This window comes from Engraulis encrasicolus, chromosome 4 (genome assembly GCF_034702125.1).
Source record: "Engraulis encrasicolus isolate BLACKSEA-1 chromosome 4, IST_EnEncr_1.0, whole genome shotgun sequence".
NCBI classification, from domain to species: Eukaryota; Metazoa; Chordata; class Actinopteri; order Clupeiformes; family Engraulidae; genus Engraulis; species Engraulis encrasicolus.
The window spans coordinates 37665205-37679018 of NC_085860.1; the positions used below are offsets into that span (position 1 = coordinate 37665205).

At 46.2% G+C, this 13814-nt stretch overlaps 2 protein-coding genes across 2 annotated transcripts in view; both read left to right on the plus strand.

Annotated features, from left to right (window-relative positions):
• Nucleotides 1-526: 526 nt before the first annotated feature.
• On the plus strand, nucleotides 527-2133 carry gdpgp1 (GDP-D-glucose phosphorylase 1). The gene has a single exon (XM_063196166.1). It carries the CDS (start codon nucleotides 893-895, stop codon nucleotides 1979-1981), a length of 1089 nt encoding a protein of 362 aa, XP_063052236.1. The 5' UTR covers nucleotides 527-892; the 3' UTR covers nucleotides 1982-2133.
• A 209-nt stretch (nucleotides 2134-2342) lies between these two features.
• The window catches only part of LOC134447737 (tubulin polyglutamylase ttll6-like), a 14812-nt gene continuing 3340 nt past the window's right edge, over nucleotides 2343-13814 (plus strand). The window contains exons 1-11 of the mRNA XM_063197357.1: nucleotides 2343-2611; nucleotides 2705-2745; nucleotides 3034-3152; nucleotides 4074-4204; nucleotides 4785-4941; nucleotides 7735-7878; nucleotides 8214-8299; nucleotides 8418-8643; nucleotides 9332-9510; nucleotides 9813-10001; nucleotides 12990-13215. Coding sequence (XP_063053427.1) covers nucleotides 2478-2611; nucleotides 2705-2745; nucleotides 3034-3152; nucleotides 4074-4204; nucleotides 4785-4941; nucleotides 7735-7878; nucleotides 8214-8299; nucleotides 8418-8643; nucleotides 9332-9510; nucleotides 9813-10001; nucleotides 12990-13215 — 1632 coding nt within the window. The 5' untranslated portion in view covers nucleotides 2343-2477. The remainder of the gene's footprint in view (nucleotides 2612-2704; nucleotides 2746-3033; nucleotides 3153-4073; nucleotides 4205-4784; nucleotides 4942-7734; nucleotides 7879-8213; nucleotides 8300-8417; nucleotides 8644-9331; nucleotides 9511-9812; nucleotides 10002-12989; nucleotides 13216-13814) is intronic.

Below are 13814 nucleotides of genomic sequence, written 5' to 3' on the forward strand. Positions count from 1 at the left end.
CTGTAGGCTAGAATTGCTTGGTTTACTCTGTGTGCTTCTATAATGAATCTGTTACATTGTTACTGCTTGAAGGCTTACAAAACATCACTCCGACCGTAGGCCTAGGCTATAACAATTAGCTGCTGACAGCTTTGTCCAGGCCTGGGACAAAGTCATTTGAAAGGGCCCCCCCATCCCAATAGATGCAATGTAATAAGGACTCAATTCTGGGCCCCCTCAGGACAATTGCCCCCCATACGGTACACACTACACAGGCAGTTTACCCTATAAGAGTAGGCCTATGTCTCCTAAGCTGTCAAATGACCAGAGTTGTAGAGTAGAGTAGAGTAGAGTAACTTTATTGATCCCCAGGGGGAAATTCAGGTATAAAGTAGAAGTAGACGTGCTCTTACAGATGTAGGCCTAGGCTAATTACAACACTAGCAGTATATTACCAAGTTGATACCATGTAATATCATACCACTGGAGTTGTAATAACATCTATGAGAACTTCTACTAAATACAACTATGCAAATGACTGTAATGTTGTAACTAGGGTAATTACATGCCACACCATTAGATGGCGACGTGTATATTCGAAAGTAAACACAGCCATGCCTGCGCCGTGACGAAGAAAGAAACACCGGTGTGTGACAGCTGCACACTCGAGTTATGATTGTGAGACTGATCGTTATTTCATTGAACACAGTAATAGAGTTTCCCCCATCAGTTTGAGAGTTCAGAAGAACGGGTTGTCTCGGAAGAACAGCAGGTATCGCCAACGCCTTGCCATCAGAGAGGATATGAAAGCCTAAAACACAGACCGCTTGGTTACATTTGGCGTGACAGTGACCGTTTGGCATTTGGCGTGACAGTGATTTCTCGGTTGTGGCAATATTGCGTACGGCTCGTGATGGAGGCTCCTTGCCCCAGGTTCGTGTACAGCAGCAAGGATTACATACACCAGGTATCGAGACGAGAAAATGATCATGGTTGCCCTCCACAGATGTCCAAGTTTGACTCAAGCATCAGGTCAGGATGGGAGGAACGAATGCAACGTGGACTCTTTCGCTATCACCTCGGCGCGCTGGAGACCCGGATCCTTCCCGGCCAGGCTCGCCTGGTCGCCCAACTAAACATCGCCAGGGGCCAGCAGAGACGGAAGCCGCAGGAGATTCTGAGCATCCGACAGGACTTCAATCCTAATGTATTTAATTTCAACAAGGCGAACCCTGGGGAACCCATATTTGAACTAACCAATCAGGAAATGCCCGCCAGTGAGGTTACCAAATGCTGTAAGATGATGGTGAACGTCAGTCCGCTGGAATTTGGACACAGTCTGATTGTTCCCGAACCACGCCAGTGCCATCCGCAGGTGCTGACCCCTCACTCAATTCAGGTCGGCATCGAGTGCGTGCTGTTAAGTGCAGACCCTGGCTTCCGGGTTGGCTTTAACAGCCTCGGGGCTTTTGCATCCGTCAACCACCTTCACCTGCACGGGTACTACCTGGATCACGAGCTGGCCGTGGAGAGCGCACATGCCGCACCTGTGGCGCCAGCTCGAGGCCTGTTCTGTTTGAGCGGGTTCCCGCAAGGGTTGTTGTTCTACACTGAGGGGAAAGAACTACAGGCTGTTGTAAAGACAATTCACGCTGTGACTGATTTCATGGTGAAGCACAATATCGCCCACAACCTGTTCTTGACGCGAGGGTGCCCGCCTGAGGCCGAGAGCGCGCGTGACAACAGGAGGGCTGGTGTGCGCATCATCGTGTGGCCCAGGCTCGCGTGTTTCGGGGCGAAGGAGGAGACGGGCTTTAACGTGGCTCTGTGCGAGCTCGCGGGCCACCTGCCCTTTAAGAACCGGGAGGAGTACGAGGCTGCAACCGAGGATAGCGTGCACGGTACCATCAGGAAATACACCTTACCAACAGAGTCATTCCTGAACTTGCAGACCAAGCTCATATGCCACTTGTCACAAGATGCCACAAACCACTCTCACTAGATGGTGGTGACATAGTGGCATTTATTGACAATGTGCAATTATTTGATGGGTTTACTGGTTGGTGAATATGCTGTTGCGTAATGATGTGGTTTAATAAATTGTTTTCAGGACAAATTGCCTTAATAAACTTCACATGCGTATCTCAACTGCCACCATGTAGTCTGTGGTTTTATTGACCCTTGTAATAGTTTCTAGGCCTACATGACATGGAATAGAAAATATTTTCTAGCGTAGCTCAGCAGCACCCTGGCCTGGAATCATCGGCAACATTCTAAGTTTCCACAGTAACCAAGCCACTGTTGTGATGAAAGAGCAGCGCTGTGGAATGTTCTTGCCATTCTTCAGCTGCAGAGAATGGAGAGGTGCGTCGCCTAATTGAAATGGGAGACGTTGTAACAAAGGGTTAAATGAGGGATGGACGCACCATAATGTAAACAGTGGAATCGTCCACGAGGAGAATATCATTTAGTAGCTTTAAACAAGATGGCAGTCGGAGATGTTTCATAAAATTTCCAAGACAGATTTCGCCATAAATCATGTATGTGGCACAGACAGAAACTGTCATCGAGAGATCGGTGATTGCAATCCTGAAAGGATATTGGCAGAAAATAAGAAGAGGAAGAAGTTGAGGTATTTTACTCTCATGGTCAGTTTAGAAAACTTGGAGGCTAATTATTAGGCTTGTGACAAATAGTAATGAAATGTTTTGTATTTTTTTTACAGGGGTCATGGAATCAACCTGCTTAACTGCAAATATGAATGTGGTAAGCAGCTTGATTAATTTGTTTCAGTGGTATTTGAAACTTAGTGTAGTTCATCTTATTGACCTTGTTTATAGCTGCCATTTTGGAATAGGACAGTGTGTGTACAATTGTCTGTGTCCATGCACATCAATGGGTCTTTGTAGGTGTGCACGTACTGTATGCATTTTTGTATCTGTGTGTGTGCACACGTCTCTCTCGCTCTCTGTCTCTGTCTCTGTCTCTGTCTCTCTCTCTCTCTCTCTCTCTGTGTGTGTGTGTGTGTGTGTGTGTGTGTGTGTGTGTGTGCAGTCAGGAAGGCGGCTCTGGCTGTGGGTCTGCGAGAGGTGGATGAGACGGAGGAGTGGATGGTGTTCTGGACCGACTGCTCTGTCTCCATGGACCGCATCATGGACATGAAGAGATACCAGGTGGGCAGGGACAGATTACTGCACAGGCCTACTGGGCCCAAACCCAGGGGCCAAAAAGTCAAGGGGGCCCTGAAGCTCTAGCCTCTATTGACATTCTTTTGTTGTCTTAAAGCAACTGTACAACTTGTCTAACAACTGTATTTTCAAAATCTCTCAGTGGACAGCCCCCAAACCCCTGACAACAAAGACTCTCACAAATTTGCCTAAAACCCTGAATCGTTTTGTAAACTAGCAACACCCATTAAGAAGAGGGGCGCCTTTCTTGTTGTCTGGCTCAGCGGCCCATGAAATCGTAATCTGTCCCTGCAGGTGAGGAATGATAAAGCTTACCTGTAGTCTAGCAGGAGATGTCCCAAGTAAGGTCTACCTGTAGTCTATAGTGAAGCGAAAGCCCACCTGGGAAGCTCCAACTCTCATTGTCATTGTGACACAGCACACAAGTGCACGATGTACACAGCGGAATTGCATTTATGCCTCACCTGTGCAAGTGGGTACCCCCCAATGGCCCCCCAAAGGGAGCAGTGCAGTCGGATGGTACCATGCTCAGGGTACCTCAGTCATAGAGGAGGATGAGGGAGAGCACTGGTTAATTACTCCCCCCACTAACCTGGTGGGTCAGAAGTCGAACCGGCAACATATGGGCTACAAGTCTGACGCCCTAATCGCTTACCCAACGGGTATCTATATCAAGTGAGGCTTACCTGTAGTTTCCATGGGCCGCATCATGTAGGTGAAGAGATGACAGGTGAGGGTTCGGATCAGCCGAGATTTAGACTCAGCTGAAGTTTTTGTGTACATCATCAGCTAAGGTTTTACTCTATATCAGCTGAACAGCATCAACCAATTAGATTTGTTTCTTTACGCATCAACCAATTAGATCTATTTCTGTAGCTAATTGACCAATCAGGTGTGTTTCTGTAGCGCATCAACCACTTCCCCGGCATGATTGAGATCTGCAGGAAGGATCTGCTGGCCAGGAATATGAACCGCATGAGGCGATACTTCCCCAAAGACTACAACATCTTCCCCAAGACCTGGTGCCTTCCCACAGAGTGAGAGAGACCCCCAGTGTGCACTGGACACTGGACACACACACACACACACACACACACACACACACACACACACGCACACACACCGTTTACAAAAATATACAGTCTATTTCACCAATGTGAAGCTGGCACCATATATGTTGCAAATATGAATTAAAGCATTTTGGTTCGTTTGAGCTTTGTGCACAAACCGCCTTGAAGATATTTACATTTTGAGAGGTTGGTGACCTTAGGTCACTCAGCACCCCATTAACATCCAAATGAAAAATGGTTGGAATTGTTTGTGCTTCGTTTGTGCAGGCAAAATTAACGTTTGTGCACAACCCGTTTTTATGTTATTTAGCTTTACATTTTTTTTAAGTAGATCACTCAGCAGCACCCCGTCAACATTCAAATGACTTGAAAATGGTTGGAATCGGTTGCACTTCGTTTGTGTACGTTTGTGCGGGCAAAATTAACGTTTGTGCACAAACCATTTTCATGTTACAGGGTGCTAAGTGATCTACTTTAAAAATAAATTAAAAAAAAGTTCAATAACATAAAAACGGATTGTGCACAAACACGTCTACTTGTATTGCAGGTATATTGAGTTCCAGGGCTACTGCCGCTCGTTGAAGCAGAAGACGATCATCTGTAAGCCGGAGAGCGGTTGCCAGGGAAAAGGAATCTTCATCACGAGACACCCGCAGAACATCAGCCCAGACGAGCACATCATATGCCAGGCCTACATCAGCAAGGTAATCACATCACATCACATCCCATAATATCACATCACATCATATGCCAGGCCTACATCAGCAAGGTAATCACATCAACTCACATCACATCCCACAATTTCACATCACATCATATGCCAGGCCTTCATCAGCAAGGTAATCACATCATATCACATCACATCACATCACATCACATCATATGCCAGGCCTACATCAGCAAGGTAATCACATCACATCACATCACATCACATCACATCACATCACATCATATGCCAGGCCTTCATCAGCAAGGTAATCACATCATATCACATCACATCACATCACATCACATCCCATAATACACATCACATCATATGCCAGGCCTACACTAGCAAATCAATCACATCACATCACATAAAACCCATCACATCATATGCCAGGCCTAAATCAGCAAATCAATCACATCACATCACATAAAACCCGTCACATCATATGCTAGGCCTACATCAGCAAGGTAATCACATCACATCCCATAATATCACATCACATCATATGCTAGGCCTACATCAGCAAGGTAATCACATCAACTCACATCCCATAATACACAACACATCTAGCCTAGAAATCTAGACGCCCCTAGCGACCGCAAATTGAATTTGCTCCCGGGGGCAGTCTAGCGGACCCCGGTCGTTTTGCGAGGCTGAAAGTTATCCGATGACAGGGCCAATCAAATCGCGAGGGGGGCCGGGCTTCCTAGTAAACAGGAAACTTTCTAAGAAGAAGCATGGTGTCCGTCCGTGCTACGTACAGCACGAAAGTGTTTACTTAATTTAAAAAGCCTGGATGATAATACATTTCGTGGCTGACATGGATTGATGTAATAATACACCATGAACTTATGGGGCACAAATAGATCTCAACACATTACCATTTGATCATTCGGTGTTTTAAACTAGCTCGGTAAGCTAAGTTGAGCATTTTACAAAACCAGATAGTCACACTTATTATCAGACCACTACCGTAGGTGTAGAATGAAATTGCTGCTCCAATTTCTAACAAGACACATGCCATTAAAAACGAGACATTTGGGAGCTTTGGAAGTCTTTGAGTAGCTTACTAAATAGATGGGAATGACACCGAGTCTACCAAGCTAGTGGCTAGCTAACCTGTCGTCAACAACACAGACCTAGGTATCCATGTTAGGCTTAGAAAAAAACTAGGGTTAGAAACAAAAAACGAACATCAAAAAGATAACTAGCTCCGTTAATATGGCGTTGGGATCGGTCTGGCTAGTGGGAGCGAGCTGACCGGGGAGCGTCCTGCATTGGGAGCGACAGTCCGGGAAAGTTATGGGTATACAGCTGGCTAGCTAACGCCGAACATGCCATGTTGACAACAATCATAAATATAACAATTTAACAAGCCCCAAATTGCTCGACATTTTGCTGATTGATCAGGGAGGGTCATGTGGTTGAAAACGAGGCATTTTTTGAACTGTATAAGTGAAAACACGATTTATTAGGAAACTTGTTTGTGCTGTGGTCATCACACGAATTCACTGCTACGACGGCTGGAAGTTGCCGCTACACCTACAAAGAGGCCCTCGCTAGTGGCTAGCTAACCTGTCGTCAATAGCAGAGCTAGGTATCCAGCCTTGTATTATATGCCTGCCCCAAATTCTAATAAGATCCATGTCATTAAAAACGAGACATTTGGGAGCTTTGAAAGTCTGTAAGTCGCTTACTAAATAGATGGGAATGACACCTGGTCTACCGAGCTAGCCATGTATTAGTTATGGGTATACAGCTAGCTAGCTAACACCGAACATGCCATGTTGACAACAATCATAAATATAACCATTTAACAAGCCCCAAATTGCTCGACATTTCGCTGATTGATCAAAGAGGGCCATGTGGTTGAAAACGATGCATTTTTGAACTGTATAAGTGAAAACACGATTTATTAGGAAACTTGTTTGTGGCTGTGGTCATCACACGAATTCACTGCTACGACGGCTCGAAATTGCCGCTTCAACTACAAAGGGGCGTGTCGCGTGCACGAGACAGCTGTGACGTTACACAGAAATGTGTGGGGATTGGTTGTTTGCCATCCAATTGCGTGACGTTGAGTGCTGAAGCAACCGTTTATCCCGCCCACACTGCTGCCCAGCTCTCCTAGACCCTGGTACAGCTTTTTGCTGTACGGGTCTGGCTGCGCTAGGCTACATCACATCATATGCCAGGCCTTCATCAGCAAGGTAATCACATCATATCACATCCCATAATATCACATCACATCATATGCCAGGCCTACATCAGCAAGGTAATCACATCGTATGCCGACAAACATCACATCATATGCCAGGCCTACATCAGCAAGGTAATCACATCGTATGCCGACAAACATCACATCATATGCCAGGCCTACATCAGCAAGGTAATCACATCGTATGCCGACAAACATCACATCATATGCCAGGCCTACATCAGCAAGGTAATCACATCGTATGCCGACAAACATCACATCATATGCCAGGCCTACATCAGCAAGGTAATCACATCGTATGCCGACAAACATCACATCATATGCCAGGCCTACATCAGCAAGGTAATCACATCGTATGCCGACAAACATCACATCATATGCCAGGCATTAGCTGCATCTCCAAGGTGCTCCATCCCTGAGGGAGACGGGCAGCAGTGCTGTGTCTTCTCAGCTGTGTGTGTGTGTGTGTGTGTGTTTATCTCCTGTTCTGTGTTTGTGTGTGTGTAGGGTAATACTTGACTTGTGCATCTGTGTGTTTGTTCACTGCATGTCTCTGTGTGTCTCCGGCAGCCCTTCATCATAGAGGACTACAAGTTTGACCTGCGCCTCTACGTGCTGGTTACGTCGTGTGACCCTCTCCGGGTCTTCCTGTTTAAAGAGGGACTTGTGCGCTTTGCAACCTCCAAGTACAGGAGCCCCAACAACAGCAATGTAGTAAGTTGCACTCACTGTAATAGTAAATTACATTACATTACAGTTAGCTGACGCTCTTATACAAAGCGGCTTACAGTTATTTTAATTACAAGGTCTTGGTTACAGTCTGTGGAGCAATGTGGGGTGAGGTGTCTTGCTCAAGAGCACTTCAGCCGTGGAGTGAGATAGGGAGTGGGGGGGGTGGGATTCAAACCTGCAACCCTCTGATCTAAAGCCCATCTCCTTAACCACTAGGCCACCATGGCTGCCCTTCTACAGCATTGCTGTAACATTACCGGATGATTTGTATTTGTATTCGTGCCATAAGTGGATGTGCCATTTTCTCCTGTTTGTAGAGTGACGTGTGCATGCATCTCACCAACTACGCTGTCAATAAAAACAGTGAAAACTACGATCACGATGTCCAAAAAGGCAGCAAGAGGTATTAATATATAATAATATATACAGTAATATATATATACTATATATACAGTATATTATAATATATATAATAATAATAATAATACTACTAATAATAAAGTCTTTCTATCGTATTTTAGGAAGCTGTCGTGGCTGAGGGTGTGGCTAGAGCGTCACTCGTATGACGCGGGCGCGACATGGCGTAGCATTGAGGACGTGATCGTGAAGACCTTGCTGGTGGCGGCACCGGTGTTGCGGCAGAACTACCGCACAGCGTTCCCGGGCCACGTCGGGCCCAGCTCCTGCTTCGAGCTGCTTGGATTCGACATCCTGCTCGACTTCAAGCTCAAGCCCTGGCTGCTCGAGGTCAGAGGAAGATTACACTACATTACACTACACTTCACTACATTCTATTACATTGCATTACACTGCACATTACACACATCCCCTTACATTACCTTGCATTACATTACATTATGTTCATCAAATTACACTACACTACTCTTCATTATTATTACATTACCTTGCATTGCATTACATTACATTACCTTGTATTACATTACATTACATTACCTTGTATTACATTACACTACACTCCATTACACTACATTACACTACATTACATTACATTGCCTTGTATTACATTACATTACATAACATTGCATTACATTACACTACAGCACACTAAACCACATTACATTACATTACATTACATTACACTACATTCCCAAGACCACTTCTGCTATTCCCAAAACCATCTCTGCCTTTCCCAACACGTGTCTGACTTACAACACCATACTGTATCTGACATTCAGGGGACGTTGTTGTACCAGCAGCCTACGTTTGGCATGCTGCAACAGGCAAGCACCCTCTGGCCTACTGAGAGAGAAGGCAGTGTTTGTGTTTGTGTGTGCGTGTGTGTGTGCGTGTGTGTGCATTCATGAATGTGCGCACACGCACGTGTGTGTGTATGTGTGCGTATGTGTGTGTGTGTGTGTGTGTCGCTGTGCATGCGTGCGAGTGCGTGATCATAATTCTGTGTGTGTGGTGTCAGGTGAACCACTCTCCAAGCTTCCACACGGAGTCTGCGCTGGATGAGGAGGTGAAGGAGGCGCTGCTCAAGGACACGCTGACCTTGCTGAACCTGACCTCCAGCGACCGCCGACGCATCGTGGAGGAGGACAAACGCCTGTCCCAGGAGAGACTCCTGCAGAAGAAACACAGCTCCTCACAGTCAGTATTCACTCCCCATGGCATCACGAGGTGGCAAAAGATTTTGGGTTTAGTGAAGATGTTCATTCAAGAACCTTCATTGCAAAGGGTTAAGTGGATTCTCCCCCGAGAAAAAAAATGAAAATATGGTAGTGAAAAGTGCAATTTTAACACCACATGAGAAAGTAAATGTAGACCAATAACAATGAAGTGTTTTTTTTTTACATATAGTGCGGAGGCTTGGGCTTCACGGCCCCCTTGGCTCTTGGGCCCCCTGGCCTGGGCCTGGTAGGCCCGTGCAGTAATCTTGTGTGCGTCCACAGGAGGGAGTTGTTGCAGAGCAGCCAGGCGTCGCGGCTCGCGGAGGTGGAGGAGCACGAGGAGCGACACTCGGGAGGGTTCTACCGGATCTATCCCCGTGACAACGAGCATCTCTACAGCCGCTTCCTGCAGCAGGCCAAGAAGTACTGCCAGGAGACACTGGCCTCTAGGGCACGGGAGGAGTACAACAGGTAAGGCCTTACCCACAACATTGTGCCAAAGACCCGACGTGGCGCTACAGACCATTCAAGGCTATATTATCCGTGCACAAGGTCGGCTAAGGCCCACCTAAAATGTTGATTGACCAATCATAGCGCAAAAAAAAGAATGAATGGCGCTCCATTAATGTTACACATTGTTGTGATAGTTTTGAAGATGCCATCATGTTGGGGGCCTCATGGTATGACAAAAAGGCACAAGAGGTACGCAAGACAAAAAATGTTGGGAAACACGTGCCTGGCCTTCAGTGATTCTGAAAAATCACAGGACTGACTACACTACTGACGAAAATTCGGGTGTCTGGCTGAACACACGCTTGTAGTTTTCGGAGTGAGGAGTCTGATATTGGATTACGCTTCGACCTCAACAGTCTTCCAGGAGCAACAAAAAGGATTTGAAATGTACAGACTCCTCACTCCGAAAACTACAGTCAGCTGTGGTTACAGTCACCTGCACCTTTTCCTGGGATGTAGAGTAGAGTAGAGTAGAGTAGAGAAACTTTATTGATCCCCAGGGGGAAATTCAGGTGTCAAGTAGCTACATAAAAACAAACACAGACACAGACACACACACAAACACACACACACACACACACACACACACACAGACACACAGACACAAACACACACACACACACACACACATGCCCAAGAGGTTCCAGATCTGGGCCAGCTCTGGCATCTCAGGCAGTCCAATTGTAACAATCAGACCTATAAAGTATTAAATTAAGTGTCTGCGTTACCACAAAATATAAATTATACCAAGGGATTCTTCTAAGATGAAAGTTATTGCCGCAAATTACATCCAGTCACGAGTAGGTTAATGTTTAAAAGAGGAGACCACACACCATATTTCACCTTAGATGCGCTGCGCGCTGTATTATTTACAATTCCCACCTCGCAATTTCCCCCCCCCCCGTTCCCAACAGTCCACCCAACTAAACAAGTGTCCAGGAAAAGTCCAACACAAAGTTCCAATCGGACGGCGCCGATTACTCTCTCTACGAGCTCCACGTCAAGTCATGTTCCATGGCACTCCACTAATCATTTTCCAAGCGGGCAGCACGAAGTATTCCACAGGTAGACGAAGCGCAAAAAAGGTAATCCACACCAAAAAGGAACAAAAACAAAGCGATCGCAAAAAAAGAAAAAAAAAGATTTGAGCTCACCGGTGTCTGAAGTTCAGGGCCCTGAGACAATAGTCACTTCCTCCTCATACATCGCGTTTGCGATGCAGGTAAGGAATTCCGAGGCAGTGCGATGGTAGGCGATTTCTCTGGCGCTTAACTTCCCCCATCGAAACCGGCATTTAGAACATTACACTTTCCTCCACGATTATTCCATGAAGGAGGCTGCAGATTCAAACGCTGGCGCGCCTCGCCCAGCCATCACACTCGCTCAGACTAGCTCTCAGGTGATCCTCCCGAGCCAACCCAGCTTGCGCAGCTAATAGACTTGCAACGCTCGGCAGCTTGGGAGATTGAGTCCTTTTCAGACACACCCATATCCTACCCCCAAAACGTACAGAGCATAATATTACATAAACAAATTACAAAGGAATGAACATTACACCCTATACCACATGAACCTTACATGGGCTTGCAATAGTTTAGTAATAATAAAGACAATTTTAATCAACACATGCAATTAATGTGACGGTGTCACACAATCCCCAATAATGATGTCCTAACTTGTGAGTGACATCATTTAATGCAATTTAATAAATCAAATCATATTTGCTTATTTATGTCATTATCTATTTGCAATAGGCCAGTTAAGTTAGGCCTATATTCAGGGGCCTAGGTGCAGACTGGACTTGTAGACACCAAATAGTTCACCATCCATCATCTGTAAACAACATGTGGCGATAAGCAACGAGAATCTGGAGAATGGGTGCCACAACAGACTATTATTAGGGCCTATTTTGTGAATCTGAAACTCACTATTGCTGTAGAATTCAACAGGGTTTAGCCTATCTTGAATATTTATGCGTGGAACTCTATCTTGTAACTCAAGCAGACGAATAACAGCAGCCATGTTGTCCCAATAACGCATTTAAACCTCCTCCAGGTGTGGCTTAAATTAATCAGGCAATGCAGGTTTATCCTTGGGTTAAAATAACTGGTGCAACAGACTCAAAATTAATCTCAGTTTAAGTGGGGTATTAAATCTGAGTTTAGCCATGGATTAGATTTAACCAGAGATTACTGGAAGCTAAGTTTAAACTGGGTTTAAGTTTGGTGCAACACAAGTAAAAATTAAACTTAGATTAAATGTAGATTAAAATTTAAACCACGTTGGTGCAACCCACCCTTAGTGTCCTAGATGTGCCCAATCTTTTCCTTCAACTGAACACACGCTTGTGCCACATCTTTGGCAGGCGAGCAGGTATTCTTGGCCCTCCATGCTGGCTGGAACGACCCCGCTGGCTGGAACGCCTTGAGATGGCAAGTAGCTGACTCCCCATGACATATTGGCAAGTGACATCACAGTGTGCTGTGTCCCTATAGTGATGTCATGGTTGCGCTGTGTCCCCATAGGAAGTGACACCGTCTGTGACCTACAGGAAATGACATCACCACTATGCTGTGTCCCCATAGGAAGTGACATCATGGGTGCATTCTAATATGCGGACTCCTGTTCTCCGTTGCTCACTTGCATGCTTGTGGCCTTGCGATAACGTCACTGATGACAGACGTGTCTTTCAATATCTCGCAAATGCGCAATTCTAATGTCATTTTCTCATTTGCAATCAGTATAGTGAATGAAGAATAATCCCCCAAAATTTGTTGTGGCTAGGCGGACAGCGGGGAAACTTGTTTTCTCCACAGAGTCGGGGCGTCGGCGAAACGCGAGGCCACAAGCACAGGTAGAAGACGGGAGTGCGCAAATTGGAATCCACCCCATCAGCGTGCTGTGTCCTACAGGAAATGACATCATCACTATGCTGTGTCCCCATAGGCAGGTGGTGCAGAGTCAGCAGGACAAGGAGCCGGCGGCTCAGGGCCGCTCGCTGGGGAGGGGGAGGGGCCATCAGGGGGAGTCGTCTGGGGAGCAGCGAGACCGGTGCGATGAGCGGAGAGACCAGCGGCAGCTGAGGAGACAGCCTTCCACGTCCTCCTCTTTCAGCACGCGAGACTGGAGCTATCCAGCAGGCAGAACAGCGCCCTCCAGCGGCCGCAGCTGGGTAAGACAGGACACCTCACAGCTGACTGACTGACAGACTGGTTGTCTATCTAATGATCTGTCTTGTCTGTCTGTGTTTCTGTGTTCCTCTCTGTTTATTTCTGTGTAAGGTACCAAAGACTGTATTACTGTGTCAGTGAATCTGGCTTCTATTGGCCTCTTGTGTTGTTGTTTGGCAGAGTTGATGCACTTCAGCGCACTCCTGGCCCTGCTGTATGCCTCCTGGTCACCAGATCTAAAAGTGCTGTCCCTAGCTGTTGTACGCCCTGTGTCATCCAAGGTGGCGTGTTGGGAAACACACAGCTTTGTCTCCATGTTGTCACATAGTCCACACAGAAGCAGATGTAGTCTAAAACAGAGGTGGTGGAATTGTCCAGTATATCCCGAGTTACAGTGCCCTGCTCTGAATGCATCCCAGTCTGTGTGGTGGAAACAGTCCCGGAGCAAAGGAACAGCGTTCTCTGACCATATTCTCACTGTTCGGATGATGGTCTCAGTGTTCTTAGTGTCTTGGTGTATAGTACATACAGCTAGGGTGGCTAGACGTCCGTTTTCAGTTCCTTATTGATTAAAATGTATTAAAATGCATGAAGTTGCATC